Source organism: Callorhinus ursinus, unplaced genomic scaffold (assembly GCF_003265705.2).
Source record: "Callorhinus ursinus isolate GAN/ISIS: 27379988/994484 unplaced genomic scaffold, GSC_fseal_2.0 scaffold11, whole genome shotgun sequence".
NCBI classification, from domain to species: domain Eukaryota; kingdom Metazoa; phylum Chordata; class Mammalia; order Carnivora; family Otariidae; genus Callorhinus; species Callorhinus ursinus.
Window position 1 is genome coordinate 1,627,529 of NW_027397073.1, and position 17,585 is coordinate 1,645,113.

The window sequence follows — 17,585 nt, forward strand, 5'->3', positions numbered from 1 at the left end:
GTGGATGACTGCCTTTGGAAAAGCTCCTCCGACAGGAAAGAAGCTCATTCTCACGTAGGGCTTTTTATATACCCAAGTCCTACACCTCGCCAACATGATCTAGTCACAGGTACCAATAATTACCCCATGCCATACACGCACCTTAGCTGATTCAACGCAAAACAAATCCTCTGAAATAGATATCATCCATCTTAAACACACCCGGAAACTAGGCTCAAAGAGATTACATTGATTAGCCCAAGATTTAAAACAGCAACGAATAATCGTGTTTTTTCAGACTTTAATCACTGCACGGGTCACATACACAGAAAGCCACAACACATGTCTGGTAGCTAGCCCCAGCCACTCTGTCAATCCACAAAACCCATAAATGGCCAAAACGTATACTTTTCAAGCACTAGGTGACCCAAGAGCAGTTAGCGAACTCTCCCATGTTACCTACACTGTGCATGAGGAGTTACCAAACACATCTCACTGTGAAGTCTGGGAGGATGCTGAGAAAAACACACATTTCAACCCAGTAAGAAAAAGCAGATGTCGTGGGCGCCTGGTTGGCTCAGTTGGTTAAGCGACTGCCTTCGGCTCAGGTCATGACCCTGGAGTCCCGGGATCGAGTCCCGCATCGGGCTCCCTGCTCAGCAGGGGGTCTGCTTCTCCCTCTGACCCTGTTCCCTCTCCCACTCTCTCTCTCTCATTCTCTCTCTCTCAAATAAATAAATAAAATCTTTAAAAAAAAAAAAAAAAGAAAAAGCAGATGTCGTGCGAGGAGGAGGAACGGAAGGGAACCCGTCCGAACGATGACACTTTAGTCTCTTCCCAGCTGCCCCCGTGGGGAACTCCCAAGGAAGACACAAGTCGCCCTGCTCCCAGCAGTGTCCCCGAGCAGGCAGGCGGGGTGTGTCCGTGCCTTCAGGAGCCCTCCCCTGTGCCCCGGGCTCACCTGAAACGGAGGCAGGAAGAATAGCCTGGCCCACCAGACCTTGCTGAAGCACGTTTTGATCGAACTGTCCCGTGAGAACAGAGTTGTTCATGATGAACACACTGGGGTCGGTGGACGCCGGAGTGAGCAGATTCACAGGCTGCGGCCCCTCCGAGGAGCTTCGCGTCCCTGGTTTCCGCGCCTTCTTCGGGTCGGGCTTATAATGGAACTGCATGTGAGTCTTCCTCCGCCCCGACGTGCGGAAGCGCAGCTCGCAGTGCGGACACTTGAAAGGCTTCGCTCCTGTATGCAGACGCATGTGCACCTTCAGGCTTCCCTTCGTCGAGAAGGCGTTGCTGCAGACGTGACAGCTGAAGAGCTTCTGACCTGTGGGGAGTCCAGCCAGGGGTCAGCAGGGGCCAGCGGGGTGCTGACCCCGGGGGCCCGAGTGCTTGAAGGGAGCCCCGTGCTCCCACAGGACGCCATGCAAGGGACAGAGTGCTGCTACACAGACACCGAAGTGAGTAGGCGGTCTACAGTGTGAGCCCAGCGCTGTCCCCGTGCTCAGATGTCTGCAGCACATGGGCACCACTGCCCACCCTGAACCTCGGCGGAAGCAGAGGCCCACGTCCCTGAGCAGCTCAGCCCTGCGGCGCGGTCACCTGTGCCTCAGTGCACAAAGGGCACATGTGTGTCTCGGCACCTGTGTCTCACACCTGCACAAGGGGACAGCACCCTGGAGCCATAGGTGTGCATCACACGCTCAGCCCCTGGGTCTCTCGTGCTTTTCCTGTGCCCAGGGCATGATGAAGGCCATGGAGCTGGGCCTGAGTGCCCTGTCACCCACCTACTCTGCCCCGGACAGGCTCTGGGAGGACAAAAGCATCCTGGTTTTCTGTTTCCCTCTACTGCTCCCAGAAAGCAATACTGACTCTTGTTTACCAGAGTGGGCACACGGGGACTCACCCCAGAAGAGGGAGGCCTGCTGTCCCAACCCTGCTCGGGGGCCTCGAAGGTCACTCAAGGAGCCCAGCATGGAGGAGGAGGCCTGAAAGGTATTCCTCACAGAGACCTTTTGTTCTGTTCCTTATGTGTGGGGGCCAGCCCTGAATCCCGCATGTGCGAGTCATCCTGAACACCACTGGCACCGGCCATGCCAGCGACCACCCCCCGCCGGACCTGGGATGCCAAGCGGACCCCTCCTGGTCCTCAGCAGCTCACAGCGTCACACAAGAGAAAGAGACACATGGCACCTAACAAAGTGACAGAAACACTGCCCACAGAAGAGACACACTACATTTACGTATCTATTTAATTCCGAATATTAACCTATCAGAAAAGAATCATACGGCTTTATATAAATGTGTGAAATTTCTTTTGTATATTTTTGGTCAATTCTGCTGGTAACCAAAAATTAAGAATATAAATTAGTTTGATAACCATAATCCTCTACCATTTCCTAAGAGTTCACCATGTGCCACTTTCTAAGCAATCACTGGAGGCTCAGAGAAGTGGCTCGGAAGTGGACACAGACCTCCAAACTGGCAGAGGTACAAAGCCTGCCCCCTAACCACTGGGATGCCCTGTGCTCATCAAGAAGCAAAGCCTCAATATATTTTCATTAGGACAACTCACCTTCAGTTCCCTCAAAGGAGATGAGCGGGGAAAAAATGGCCATTGGAAACTGGACATTAATATTTTTCCTTTAAAACATTTCCCCCCACATAAAAAGAATTATTACCTGTGAACCGTAATGAGATTTGTTAAATCCCCAGATCTTGTAAAACCTCAACAAGCCAAATCTCTTTGGCCTAAATGAGACTAAGAAGTAATTTTCTTAACAAAGGTGTTCAAAACTGAATAAAAATACAAGACAACCTACAGCCTGGCATTTGAGATCAAGCTCCTTCTCCTCAGTGTTATCTGGGTCATATTCCCCAAGTCAGGAATCAAAAATTCTTATATACCCATTTCTTCGTGGCTCAGGATTTTTAAGCTTTCTATGATTTTCAAAGTATTTCTGTGGGCAAGATACACAGGAACAAATCTCAGACGCCATTGTAAGGCCCCTACGTATGACGCAGGCACTGTCCTTACCTGTGTGGGTCTTCACATGGCAGTCCAGAGTCGACTTAACAGTAAAGCTCTTCCCGCACTCGTCACATTTGTATGGCTTTTCTCCAGTATGGATCCGAACATGCCTAGCCAAAAAGCATTTGCAATTAGAAAGCATTTGCAGTGAAGTGATTTTCAGTTCAATTTTACATACGTTTACAAACAACCTCATAACTATCCATATAAATGAAAATTATGTGTTAGTACAGGCTCAATACATTTGGCCAAATAAAACCTTTAACTTTCGCTCTACACAAAAAACCACAAACAAATCCAGAAGAAAACAAACAAACAAAAAAATCTGCAAGACCAGTGAAAACAGGGGTTTTCTTTAAAACCAAAGAGTGCTTATGAATTGGTAAGAAGATGAGAAATATCACAGTGGAAGAACGGGCAAAATGCACAACTTACAGAAGAAACACACATGGCCACAGCCCCGTGAAAAGGTCTGGCCCATACTCAGCACTTAAAAGAGCAAATTAAAAGGATGAGGTATCATTTCCCTCATCTGTGTGCTGAGGGCGCGGTCGGGGTGGTTGGGGAGCATTCAGAGACCAGCGGGCCTAAGTGGTACAGCCCGCCTGAAGGCCAGCAAGCAGCATCTGCAACACTGGCCCCACACTCCCACGGATACACACAGAAACACACAGCGCGGTGCCCACGCGGTGCTCGTGCAGTACTCGTTGGGGCTTGTATAGTACTCTGCAGCGCTCATGCGGTGCTCATGCAGTACTCGTACAGTACACTGCAGTACGCGTGCAGTGCTCATGCAGGACTCATATAGTACACTGCAGTACTCATGCAGTGCTCGTTAGTACTCTGCAGTGCTCATGCAGTACTCGTACAGTACGCTGCAGTACTCATGCGGGGCTCGTATAGTACGCTGCAGTATTCATGCAGTGCTCATGCAGTACTCGTATAGTACGCTGCAGTACTCATGCGGTGCTCGTATAGTACTCTCCAGTGCTCGTATAGTACTCTCCAGTGCTCGTATAGTACTCTGCAGTCCTCACGTGGTGCTCATATAGTACTCTGCAGTGTTCATGCAGTACCTGTAGAGTGCTCGTGCAATGCTCATGCGTTGATCACGCAGTGCTCGTGCAGTACTCATGAGTGCTCATGTAGTACTTGTGCGGTGTTCATGTGTTACTCATCCGGTGCTCTTGTAGTACTTGTGCAGTACTCGTGCAGTACTTGTATAGTGATCGTGCAGTGCTCGCACAGTACTCACGTGGTACTTGTATTGTGCTCGCACAATACTTGTGTAATGTGATACTCATCCGGTGCTCATGTAGTGCTTGCACAGTACTCATGCAGTGCTCATGCAGTACTTGTGCAGTGCTTACACAGTACTCGTGCAGTACTCGTGTAATACTCGTGTAGTAATTGAACATGGAAAGCTAAATGCTCATACCAGTGTGTTATGGGATAAATTTTAATATTCCCTGACAAGAGAACACTATGTCACCATTAACAGGAAAGTAATGGGTGTGCAGGTACTGACAAAGATATCTAAGACCCAATGATATGTAAAAATTATGCAACAAATAAAATTGCAGAACTTAACGCTGACATATATGTGGACATTTCTCAAAACCGTACCTAAGAAACTGCTGACTGGCTGTCTGTGGGGAGCAGGAAGGACTATTTTTCACCTGACGGCCTCCCATGCTATGCTTCTGTTTTGTTTTGCTTCCCTATGATCTCTGCCCAGTATCTAGCAGGACAGGCTGAGCTGCCCACGACTTTTAAATGCAGGACAGAACAAAAGGATCAATCAGCTGTGAGGCTCTCCAGCGCTTCTCGCTGTTAGGCATCACTCCCCATGTCGTGATGCAGATGCATTCATACGTGCCGACAACCAAGTGGTTTCTCGCCTCTGCCCTGTGTCTTGGCGGGCTACCCCTCGGCACTGTCCATAGGCCCACAGCCTTGCAGGGGTCTGACGTGGCGTGTGGACCCCCGCAGTGCTGCCTCCACCACCTCCACGCTGGCAGCCCTGGCCCTCAGGGCATTCTCGTCGGGGATTCCCAACCAGCCCCTCACGCTGACCTGGCTCTTCCCACCAGCTGCCCCTTGTGCTCCCCTCCTGGCACCCCTCCTGCCAGGCTGCACTCCTACCTACAAAGCACCCCAATTCCTTCCCCAAAGTGCCTAGTGCTCTCCTCGCCATCTGCTTTGCTGTCTTACTCCCCGGCCTCGACTGCACCCCTCACCTCAGGGGGTGCCCGGGAGGGACACTGCCGGCTCCCTGTGGACTCACTCTAAACCCCACTCACCGACTTCACCATCACCCTCACTGGCATACTTCCCTTCCCATGTGGGAAGAAGAGTGCAGGCTAGCTGTCACCTTCTACAGACTCACTGGACACGCACTTCCAACACGGGAGCCACTCTGCCACCAGCCTCTGTCCCACCCACGTGGAGGGTCCTGAGAGCAGCCTGCTCCATCACCCACCACGAAATCCCAACTGCTCTTCCCTGCGCTATGCTGCCCTACACCTTCACCCATCAGCTCCCTCCTAGAGCAAACACTAAGTACCCGGTTTTGTACTGCAGGACAACGCTTTACCTCCCACTTCTTTCTCCCAGGCTCAGCCTCAGGGTCCTGGGTTCTAGTTCTTACCGTCCTGCTGGACTTGACCTCACGCCAGTCGCTGCTATCAGGCTGACTGGCCTTAATCACAGGCTGCCTCATGACACTGTCACCATCCACCCTGGCGTGTGCTTGTGCCCTCGCTCCCTACACAGACCAGCACTCCTGGGGGTAGCAGGTCCCTGATGTGGTCCGCAAACCTACACAGCTTAGCACCGTGTCATCCTCAATAAATAATTCATTTTCTTTCTTTCTTTCTTTTTTTTTACCTGCAGTAGTCCCCCTATCCACAGGAATATGTTCTGAGACCCCCAGGGGATGCCTGAAAGCACGGATGTACCAAACCCTATGTACACGGTTTCTCCTGTACCTACATGGTACTTCTCATGAGGTTGAATTTCTAAATTAGGCCTAGGTAAGACCCTAACTACAATGACTGATGATTAGGTAGAACGACCACAACACCACACTGTGATACACGTCAGGTGAATACGCTCTGTCCCTGTCACAGCACCGCACTGGACTCCCCCCCGCCGTCTTCCGGGGGGAAGAGATGACGAAACACGCGCGTGAGGCAGAGGTAGGCCACCACGACCTTGTCACAAAGGTCAGGAGGAGGACGGCCCACTCAGGGGACGGACGGACACACCGCGGATGAAGGGCCCTGTCCCCAGCACAGCCGTTTAGACCTGCGTACAAGCCATCTACGGAGTGCACTGCTTTCTCACCAACATTCCGAATGAGCCTGAGTGGAAGCCCCAGAGCCTACACCGGCTTAAAACCGCTGCTGTAGAAACTGGCCAGCCTCTCAGGAGGCACCAGCCTCCGAAGCAGGCCTCCCTAGCCGCGGCGAAATGGTCGAGGCGCACACAGACGCTCCCGCAAACGCTGAGAAGGGCGCCGGCGGACTCACCTCACCAGGTCGCTAGGCTTCTTGAAGCTCTTGGGGCAGTATGAGCAGCAGTTAGCGTACTTGGGCTCGGCCTCCAGCTCCGCCTGCCTGTCCTTCATCTCGCTGATGCGGTCCTTCTCGGCCGCCGACTGCACCAGGACCTGCTCGGAGACGGTCGCGCTTTCCTGCGGCCGAATCTTCGCTAACTGCGCTGTCTCCTCCTCTGTGAAAGTGATGACCTCGGGACGAGCTTTTCGAGATGCACTTCTTTCAGAATTCTCTTCCTCTTCCTCCATACACACATCTAAATAAAATACAGGAAACGGATCCAAACCTCATAAAAAATTAAGTTTTCACGAAACAAGTAAAATGAAACCAAACAATTCTGTAGGGTTTGAAGTGAGTTACTCGGTGAAGCTCTCTTTGGGACAAAGGAGTTTCCTTCGCACTGCTAGTCCGTGGGGAAACCGAGATGGGTCCCCAGAAGGGAGATGCACTGTGGTCACCTCATCACAACAGTGCCTCCCTGAGGACCAGCCCGGCAGAGAGCTCCGAAATCAACAGCATCCACACACGACACCAGCATTCATAAACACAGACACTCGCTGACTAATACAGGCAAAAACAGAATTATCATCACATAAAGAAAATCCACAGCCCAAGACAGAAGACCAAGGTGATAAATTTGCAAAAAGGCCCTAATTAGTTACCAAAAAAACCCTTACAATATATACATTTAAGTATTCTCTCAGTGAGACGTAAGAATATATTTACACTGATTGAAAACAAGAATAAGGTGCGATTTTATAAAATCTAACAGAAAGAAAAAAAGTTGGCTGGGAGTGGGAGGTCAGAATGGCACAGATGACTAAGAACTAGAAGAATAAAACCTCGACAGAAACACCAACTAGCCAATGGACACGGGCTAGCACCATATTAGTGACAAGAGCTACAGGGTGTTTCTGTTCGGATAAAGGGAGAACGATGGGAGGAGGGAGAGAAGGAGAGAGAGCGGGGCCGAGGTGGGAAGAGGGAAGGCGGGCTGTGGAGGACAGAGCAACATCTGGAAAGATCTGGGGCCGTGGGGGTATAGACAGTGGCCCCACCAGCACGGATAATGAAAGGTGGAGAGAGAGGTCCAAGAACCCAATCAATATGGCGAAGCCACGGGAGGGCAAAAGGCAGTGAAACGGAGCACAATCCACAGAAGACACAGAACCCCATGGAATCGGGCCACCCGGGCTCACTGTCCCAGCACACGTGATGGGGTAAACCCTAGGGCGGGAAGCAGCGCATCAGCTGCTCTTCCTCGGGGACCCCAGAGAGGAAAACCCCACGAAAGACTGTGGGGAGCTAACATACAGGCCGCCACAGGAGCCCCCCCAGCCGACGAGAAGGAACAGGGGCTCAGACCCGGAGGCTGCTGCATCAGCTCCACACCACAGGGTGCCAGAGCAGTACGTGGTGTCCTACGTTCTGTAACTCACTGCAAGGAGAAGAGCTATTATTCTCTCCTTGTACTTCACTCATCACATGACTGAAGGGCAACGATGAGACTGAAAAGCTGGCGCCACATGGTGACAAAGTCCAAGAGGTCGGAAACATCGACATTCAGAATGACCCACTGAAGAGCCCAGAGCAGCTGCTGCTCTGCTGTGCAGACGTCAGTCTTTACGTCTGTAGGTAGGTTAGGCACATTTTAAAGACGTTTTCCCCAAATATAAGAACAAGCTACAGGGCCGTCCTGTCAGCCGAGCGCAGGGGAGACTACCGTGACCTCGAGGCCAGGTGAGCACAGAGCACACGGGGGTAAGCAACTGGGGACAGAAGCCAACGAGCCGCCAGCCTTCTGATGGCTGCAAGCACGCCAACCAACACTCACTCCCCAGCTGCGTCACGCTCACTCCACAAACATGCTGCACCAACCCCGTGCACACCGTCAGGCCTCACACTGTGGGTGCACCGTCGGGTGACAGGGCTCAAATGCTGTGTGGTCCAAACAGACAACAGCACATTCCTAATCCTGGCATCTCACCCCTGGGATGTGCTGAAGAGAGGTCACCTCATACACACACAGTGCTCTTCCCAGGAGGACGGCCCTTACGGGGAGCAAGGCGCGCTCATCGGCTCGTCTGAACCTGAGCTAGCTACACGGTGCTTCGCGCCGACGAGCTGAGGTACTGCAGTGCACCCACAGGCCAGTGCAGGGGTGCAGCCCTCCCTAACTGCTGGCTCTTGCTGGCTCAGGGAGAGACCTGGACGGAAGGCACACGTCCAGCCAGAGGGAATTACGGAACAGAACACGACGGGCTTCCACGGAGCCCCTGGAGCTGACGTCCGCGACAGACACCAGCGGAGGGCAAGCCGAGGGGACCGCAGCCACCATGTAAGCCCGAATCCCTGCTTGTCCAGAAATTAGTGTCTCGACCACCACTCGCATCTGCACGGCTACGGCGCACGTGCTGGGCTGTGGTGACTGGTGAGGTGGTTTCCTTCTCTGCCCTGAGTCCTTTCCCAGAGAGCACACACTGCTGTCACAGTCAGAAAACAAGCCAGTTTTAACGATGACGTGTGCACTAATCCACCACTACACGAGCATCTGGTTACTGAGCCTCGAATCAACACGGGGCAGTACCTCCTCCTTCCGCCTCCCCCGTGGCGGACACAGCAGAGGGGACGGCCTGGTGCCTCTTCATGTGCTTCTTACAGTGCACTGTGGTCCGGAAGCCCTGCTCACAGAACGGACACTTGTAGGGCTTCATGCTCATGTGCGTGGCCATGTGCCGCGTGAGGCTGCCGTTGGTCGTGAACGAGGCGTTGCAGACACTGCAGCTGAACGCCTTTACCCCTGTGGCAACGGGAACAAGAGCAAAACCCGCATTTCATTACCTTAAAGTATCAGCAGTCGAAAGCAAACAAACATACGTTCGAGAAGCCCCAAAACTGAAGACCGTTTATTTGCCCTGGTCTTATTTTAGGAAATGGACACAGCGTGTCTTAGGACTAATGCGCTTGTGGAATTAAAGGCACAAGAACATTGCTCTAAACAAATGCCAAGCTCTCTCTCTGAGAGCTCCCACTTCCGTCTTTGACATTCCAGCTGGCAACACGTGGTGGATTCTGCCTTAGAAAGGTTTTCTCAAATCCATCTTCTTTCACCATTCCACAGCCAGTGACGCGAGAACTGCCTACAACACCTGAGTATAGCTTCACTTCCAAATCAGGCCTGCCAGGAAGGCCCTGTCCGTTCTGGACTGAAGACACAGAGGCACCTGACTGTCCAAGCACCTCGCTGACCGGCCACGGCTCCTTGTCCAAGTCGCACGGGCTCCTCTCTGCTACGGGGAGTGCTGACTCCTTAGCAGGGCCTTCCAACCGGCCTTCGTGGGACCTGCCCTCCGCCTGTCTTCCCAGGGCCTGTGACCACCAACTGTGACTACTCCTACAAAGCCTGTCCTTGCTCTGTCGGTATGTTTTTATGTTCAAATAAAGCCTTATAAAGAATACACTGGTATTAAACAGATTCATTAATATATGAAATAAACATACTGGATTTATTAAACAGACAAAAGTAACATATGTAAAATATATTTAACTGCAAATCATATATCTGATAAAGACTATATTAAAAACTCTTTAAACAACTCAACAATAAGACTGCAAATAATCTAATTCAAAAATGACACAGGATTAGAAGAGCTGCTTCTCAACACACACATGAAAGGGAGCTCCGAATCCTTAGCCACTAGAGAAACGCAAATGAAGCCCAGGAACAGATACCATGGCACACTCTTAGGGATGGTCGTGGTACAAGGGACAAACAACGCCAAGTGCTGACCAAAGTGTGAAAGGGGCACCCTCGCTCATCGCTGGTGGACAAGTGAAACAGTGCAGCCACTTAGAGAAACAGTCTGATCAACTCAAAGGCTTAAACAGAGTTACCCCATGACCAAGCCATTCCAGTCTTAAATGGAGAAATGGAAACGCATCCACGTAAGCTGCACATACATGTTCACAGCAGGATGATTCCCATGAGCCTAAAGATGGGAATTACTCCCACGTCAACAGCGGATGATGGAGGAAGGAGAGGGGGTCCACCTCCACCATGGAATACTGTTCTGCTCCACAAGGGAGTGACGTGCTGCCTATATCTGGAAGAAGCCCGGACACACACCCAGGAAAGGAAGCTGGAGCTGCGTGTTTGCACGCAGATGGAATGTCCAGAACGGGCCGATGCAGAGACGGCAGCAGACCCCTGGCTGCCTGGGGCAGGGGCCCGGAAGGAAAACGGGGAGTGAGCACTCACAGATACCGAGCTGCTTCTGGCTATGATGGGAATGGTCTAGAAGGGGTGGTGCTGACGGCCGCAGCCCGGCATCGACACCCTGGATCCCACAGAGCCCCGAGCGCGGCAGACAGCGACCTGTGTGTGTCTTCTCGTGCGACTTGAGGACCCCGGAAGAGACAAAGCCGCGTCCACAGAGCCTGCACTTGTAGGGCTTCTCCCCGGTGTGGGACCTCACGTGCTGCTTCAGGTGGCTGGACTTCTTAAAGCCTTTGCTGCAGTACTCACACCTATAAACAGCGCGGAGAGCAGACGCCGCGTCAGTTCACGGCACGAGAATGAGCGTGCCCCCTGAGACTGGAGAAGACAGTCGCCCCCATGATCACTAAACAATCACGCGTGACCATTGCACACAGGTGTGTGCTCCAACATTTAAGAAATGATGAAATAGCAGCACTAATAATTTGTCAGATCAAATTCTGCTCAGAGTAGCTGTAATCTTAAACATATTTTATTATTTCATTACTAGTAAATCCTACAGCAATCCCCCAGGAGGCATACTACCTGATTAATCAGAAACTAACAGGAAAAAAATTTATTACAAACTATTTTCTTTACTAAGTCATACAAGACACTGTGAAACCTTCCACTGACTCAGGGTCAGAATCGCTCCTGAGTCCAGACACTTGGAAATGCCAATTCACATACTCTTTAGGTTTATAAAATACATGACAAAACAGATTTTCCTAGAGCTATTTTGAATAATATGTAAATGTACAGTATCATTTTCCCCTAAGTTACAGAATATATTAAAATTACTTCAAGGATGAAATAATTATGAAATATTTCAAAATTCTTATTCACATATTATTAAAAACTAAAAAAAGGATTCGGAAACCTTTTCCACTTCCCCGTCTGAAGCTGTAGCAGGACGTTAGTCACATTCCAAACCACCGCCTCTGGGACCAGGTACCTGCACAGAGCAGCTAACAGTCCGCTAACGGCCATGCCGAACTGAAGACCGACAAACTGGAAACACACTTTGAAATCTCACTCCATGATACAAGCTTGGTTCAGTGAGGGTACCCATTAAAAAGAGAAAAGCAAGCCAACGGCACTCATCGACTGATTTGAGAAAGATAATGCTGCAAATGAAGCTGGGATTGGTTCTGGTACACACAGCAGCAGGAGAAAATCATCTATTTGCAGAACTGAGTGCATCAAACTAAACCATTTGATGTTTGCTGAGAAAGGTGCTCTAGGGTTCACATCTATGAACTAAAAGCAACCAGCACTGCCAGGACAACACTACCAGTGCTGTGGAGGCACAGCTACCCTCAGAGGACAGTCTGAAGCAAGACTGTCCCCACCTGGCCCCAGCCGGGCTCCCACCCAGGACCCTCCGTCCACAGAGACGGGGCCCTTCTCTGCCTCCAAAACGCTGCTTCCTTTCTCCTCATGGATGACCCTTGCCCGCTCTGCTGACCACGCAGCTATTCTCCCACAGTGTCCAAGGACAACCTAGATGACAGAAGCCAACCCTGAGGACTCACTCGCCCTGGGAGAGCCACCTCGCCGGGAGTACACACGGCCTTCAGGTGCTCCGTCGCAGTGCAGGGGCCGCGCAGGGAGGCGAGGGAACACCCCCAGCTGCCAGGGGCAGGGTCCACAGAAAGAGCTCCTCTGGAGCCGTGGGTCCAGGAAGCACATCTCAGGGAGCTTTGCTATTCTCTATTTTGTCATAATAATGAGGCAAAAGGTAAAAAATATAATGAAATTATAGGCTGCCGGTTCCATGTTTCTTAATGTCTTGGGGGAGGAACCCTTGACCTCCTTGCGAGTCCTATGAAAGTGACACACCATCTCCAATAAGAAAACTATTAAACTATGAAGCCAAGACTATCTCAATAAAGACAATACGCATCTTGCTTCTTACATGACGCACAGAGTCGTATCCAGTTTTGTAAAACTACATGTATCTTAATCGCTGTGAATGTGCACAGCCTAGCGCGAGCGGGGGCAAGAGTCTGCCCTCGTCCGTGCGTCCGGAGCAGTGCAGGCACGCTGAGCACACGCACTACATGCCACTGAACGTACAGGTGAATGAAGGATGAACAGGTGGACTTCAAAACTGTCTTTGCAATCATGGTGCACCTTGGTTGTTATGCATCAAGCCTACAAAGAACCTTTAACAACAGGCACACAGTAAATTTCAGTTATTTCTGAAAACATGGTAACAGGAAAGCCACGACAGAGCAGGTTAAACCTATAGGCTGCGGCCTCCCAACCTTGGTCCTGTCACTAACTAGCTGCAGAAATCTTAGCAGGTGAACCTCTTTTGTCTCAGATCCTTTAATCATCATAAAATGGGGATAAGAGAGGACCCGTTCACAGGGTTTCTGAGAGAGGCAGATCGCAGAGGCCCGGCAGGGGGAAGCACGCACTGGGCACAGCGGTCGGGCCAGCAGCGCCCCATGGCGTCGAGATGTGCAGACGGCTACCTGTAGGAGCGCCGGCTCTGGTCCTCCCTGTCCTCCAGGAATTGGGGACGCTGAGTCTGCAGCTCCAGTTCCTCTTGGGACGACTCTTGGATCAAACGCGTTGTCTAAAATTTAGCAAAAGTATAAAGCAGACTACCTGAATATCTATAAATAAATGCAAAACAACGAACAACTAAGGATAAGAAATTTATAAATGCAGATTCAAAGGAGAAACTCCACGTAGCTCATTGTAAGCATTTGGCTAGATTAATAATAAAAATCACTCATACCAATTTTATTAAATACTTATTTACTTTCTATTAATTTGCTTTAATACAAAATTTAGCCAACCATGAAACTGATCTGTCCACATTATTATGGATCTTAGTAAGAGATTACTCATCTGCTCTCGTCTTACTGAGAATGAACACAGTCCTACTACCTCGCTTGCCACAAAACCACAGGGAGAGGAAACATCCCCCCCCCCACCCCGAGAGCAACAGCATATGCCCACGGGGAGCAGCCCGTCAGCACCACCCATTCCTGAAACAGGTGCAGCAAGCCCGCTACCACAGCAGGAACCGAGCAGACCTGCCCGAGGATTTCCGACTACTGCAGAAAACCATGACGCTCACTGGACAGAGGTAAGCTGACCTTCAGGACATGCAGAACAGGCACAGGACTGAACGGTGGACAGCCCACCCATGTGCGGCAACAGGCGGTCACCTGACTTCTCTGAGCAAAGCAGAGGGCCCCTCATCCGCTCCAAGTGCATCAGGCATGTAGCTGTATTCAGAGGGCTCTGGAGTAAAGGGCAAGTCACCACGGAAGAGCGTGCTCCCCACTGCCCAGACTCTACCCAGATTCAGCATCGGAACTACATGGTTTCTACGCTATGAAAAAGTGCTCTGAAATTTTCACTGGAGGGCCCAGGCCTACCACTTGGAGAAGCTACCAACAGTGGCTCTGTTCTTTCTCAATGGTGGCTTGTAAAGAAAGAAAACAACTGATGGGCCAATCACTTCCATCACTAGTGAAAACTCTCCCAAAATGGGAAAACCAAAACCAAAACCAAAACTTAAAATGTCTCCAACTAGACCGAGTAGAAATTTTAAATGATGCGTTTAATATTTATTTTTAGTATGTCAGCATTCCTTATATTTTCGTTCTAAGGTGTAAGATTCCACATTTAAGATTCCACCATTAAAAATAGTTAGGTTGTGTCACTAAAGCCACATAAGACCCTTCACATGTGATTACACAGCACTTTACTGACTTTTAACCCAAAGGTAAAATCCCCCATCATGGGATTGAAGTCTCTAAGTAAAATATAAATGTCTGACGGGAAAAGACGTGTACGTGGGCATCTCAGCCTCACAGGTGATGTAGTCATGTGGCCACAAGAAGCGAGCATGCCCTCCTAGGTAAGCTGAACGTGCATAAGTACAGCACAGAGGAAAACAGAATGTGCCCGCCACTGACACGTGCCCCTTCCGTGGACACTCACGACATTCATCGCATCAGAGCTGGGGACCTGCAGTAAGTTCTGCTGATGGAAGCTGGTGGAGAGGGCCTGAGACTCCAGCGTGCTGGAGTCTTGTAGCTGCTGGACAGGGGCAAATGTGGGCTGTTGGCTGTACGAATCCGTCACGGTAAAGCCTGAAACAAATCAGAAAATATGAGCTCGACAAAAAATACTACAGTCACGCCAAAAAAAGTGGCTTCACAAATAAAGATTTCTACCTTCTGAATTAGAATCAGGGTTAGCTTTTGCCAGCAGGCTCTAAGAACACCTGCGCACAGGCAGGAGGCTGCACCTAGCACACACCCTTATCAGGCAGGCTCACAGACAAGCCATCAACACATGGCTGTCCCACCGTCCTGACTTCTACTCAGTCACCGTTTCTTGGCACAAACTACGTGCAGAATGGTCATCAAAGGTGCTTTTCAGACAACCTGAGCAGACCACAAATAGCACACCCGCATGCACGCACGTGCGCACACACACGCAATCCATGTGGAAAGTTACCGGGCTGGAAATCATAAATTTCAGAAGGGCCTTAAAACAAACCCCTCAGGCCGTTGTAGAATTCTCCTGACCCGGGCAGAGTCCCTGAAACGCGCGCGCAGGACCCACCACTGACCCTGCGATAAGCCAGCCGGTTCGAAGGATGGCTGCGGAGGGGCCTGCTCTTCAAACTGGTCCATGTGCCCCTGGAGAGCGGGTGGCGGAGCCACGAACCTGTCTGAGATAAAAATACAGACGGGCGGGGAATTCATACATTTCGAAGATGCGCACATCCACCGATCTGTCCAAAAGGATACTCACATGAGGTTTCAAAACTTAGCCTCCTTACTTTGAAAAGACAGGATGGCAATTTTTATATATATATAGATAATTATGTTTACATATTAACTTATTTGTTAAATATATATTATATATAAATCATATATTCATAAGTATATAAACACTTGTATGTTTATATGTGGGATATATATTTGTATATATTTATATAAATATATAATTTTATATAGTTGAGGCATTATCTTTGTACTTCCAGAATATCACTTCACAGTTCACCCTAAAACTGAGACAGTCTTCAAATAGGGAAATACCCTGAGGTATGTCATACAATGACACTCAAGGACTATTTAACACCTTTTTGGATGTGCATTGTTCCAGAACACAGAGGATAAAAAGCACAAAATCCTGCTCATCGACTAAATACACCTGGGGCTTCCATACTATCAGACCGTAAACTGGCCAGCAAACAGTCTGTTAGCAGGCCTGCCCGGGAGAAGCAGCCCGTGCCAGACACGCATCAGCCACATCCCCAAGCTCACTGTCTACAGCTGAGCTGACACCTTGTAGCAAGACTCCATCGATGAGGACAGCAATGGCTGGATCGCTGCAGGCCAAGGACAACGGCTCGCAGACTCGCGCTGGTGTGTGCGTCAGACTCTTGCTGCGCAGTAACAGGACACTAGTGATCAGACAGATGGGGTCTTACTGAAAACGAAAGCTACTCCCAACACAGGATGTGTTGAAGGTCCTATGTCTGTAATTCTCTATCACAGCAAACTCTCTCTCAGGCGTACACACAGCACAAATTGGGACTGAAAATGTCAGAGATGAGAGACACCCACACAGACCGGAGTGAGGATACACGGCTGCAAAAGTATGCGGATTGTTCTAAGAGTTAGAACTTGTGAAATATTTGCCTTCATCTGCTTCCAGAGGCTGATGCGTCAACTGCTGACCCAGTCCCGCGTCCTCCGTGCGCACGACCTGCTGAGGCTCCAGGTCCAGCATGGCCTCGGGGTTCGCAGGGCACGCCGCCGCCGCCGGCTGCAGCTGCTCGCTCTCCATCTCCACCTGCATGTGCGTTGAGACGTGCATGCTCTGCTGGTCCACGGCGCTGTCGTCCAGCGAGGCAGCTTGCTGATGCTGCTGGAGCTGCTGGGCAAGCTCGTATCTTCAAAACATCAACGACAATCCGCACAGTTAGGTGCTGTCAAAACCTACTCCCATGAAGAACTGCTGTGCGAGCCGCCAATCATGAGATAACATCTAAGAAAATTATTTCATTTTGAAGCCGTGGTGGCAATCCAGTTGAAATGAAATGCTATTAATAACTCTAAAGGAAAATCATGGTCCCTTGACTTTAAGTGATTTCACAGATGATAGGGACATGAAAGCAGCAAAGAGAGGATGAAGGACAACACACGCCAGAATATTTAAAATGTAAAAAGAAAATGAAAAAGATAACATATGTTCCAAGGTAAAACTGTCCCAGTTCAAAATTAAAATTAAAACTCATTCTGCAATAAGTAAAAAAGAATTGAACAAAATAAGATAGGGCCTTTACGGACCGATCTCAGCAGTATAAACAAATGTGGTGCAGAGACCGGGGGCAGAGTCCCGCGACCTGCTGTCCCTTGCAGTCCGGGGCACAGACACCTTATTTGAGCAACAATCTATTGCGTGACAGAACACCCACCAGGAGGCATACACGTGGCTGCTCCTAGTTTCTGCAAAACCATGCTCATGTTAATATTGCTGTTACATATAGTAAATATATGAAGTACATTTCCATCCAGGTCAACAATTTATCTTTCAAAGAGAAAACTGAACAGTGAATTCAGTGAATGAATCAAAGAACTTAAAAAAAGCAGCTCAAACCTGATGAATAGGCTGCATCGTATCAGAGACATGACCAGTCTCTTCCCCTCTCCAAATTACCAGGGTCAGACACAAACACACTCCACCATTTGCCTGATTCCAGAATCTTATGAAT

At 50.0% G+C, this 17,585-nt stretch overlaps 1 protein-coding gene across 16 annotated transcripts in view; it reads right to left on the minus strand.

Annotated features, from left to right (window-relative positions):
• The window catches only part of ZNF236 (zinc finger protein 236), a 104,467-nt gene that overhangs the window by 24,643 nt on the left and 62,239 nt on the right, over positions 1-17,585 (minus strand). For 12 of the 16 annotated variants that reach the window (XR_012379947.1, XM_073898008.1, XM_073898002.1 and 9 more), the window contains 9 exons: positions 16,510-16,763; positions 15,432-15,533; positions 14,795-14,946; positions 13,309-13,412; positions 10,829-11,097; positions 9,158-9,370; positions 6,544-6,826; positions 3,017-3,120; positions 941-1,306 (listed from right to left, as the gene is read on the minus strand). Coding sequence is in view for 15 of the 16 variants with exons in the window: in XM_073898008.1 (XP_073754109.1) it covers positions 941-1,306; positions 3,017-3,120; positions 6,544-6,826; positions 9,158-9,370; positions 10,829-11,097; positions 13,309-13,412; positions 14,795-14,946; positions 15,432-15,533; positions 16,510-16,763 (1,847 nt within the window). In the remaining variant the exon portion in view is untranslated. The remainder of the gene's footprint in view (positions 1-940; positions 1,307-3,016; positions 3,121-6,543; positions 6,827-9,157; positions 9,371-10,828; positions 11,098-13,308; positions 13,413-14,794; positions 14,947-15,431; positions 15,534-16,509; positions 16,764-17,585) is intronic. The other 4 variants (XM_073898014.1, XM_025886823.2, XM_073898001.1 and 1 more) reach the window with 2 other exon arrangements.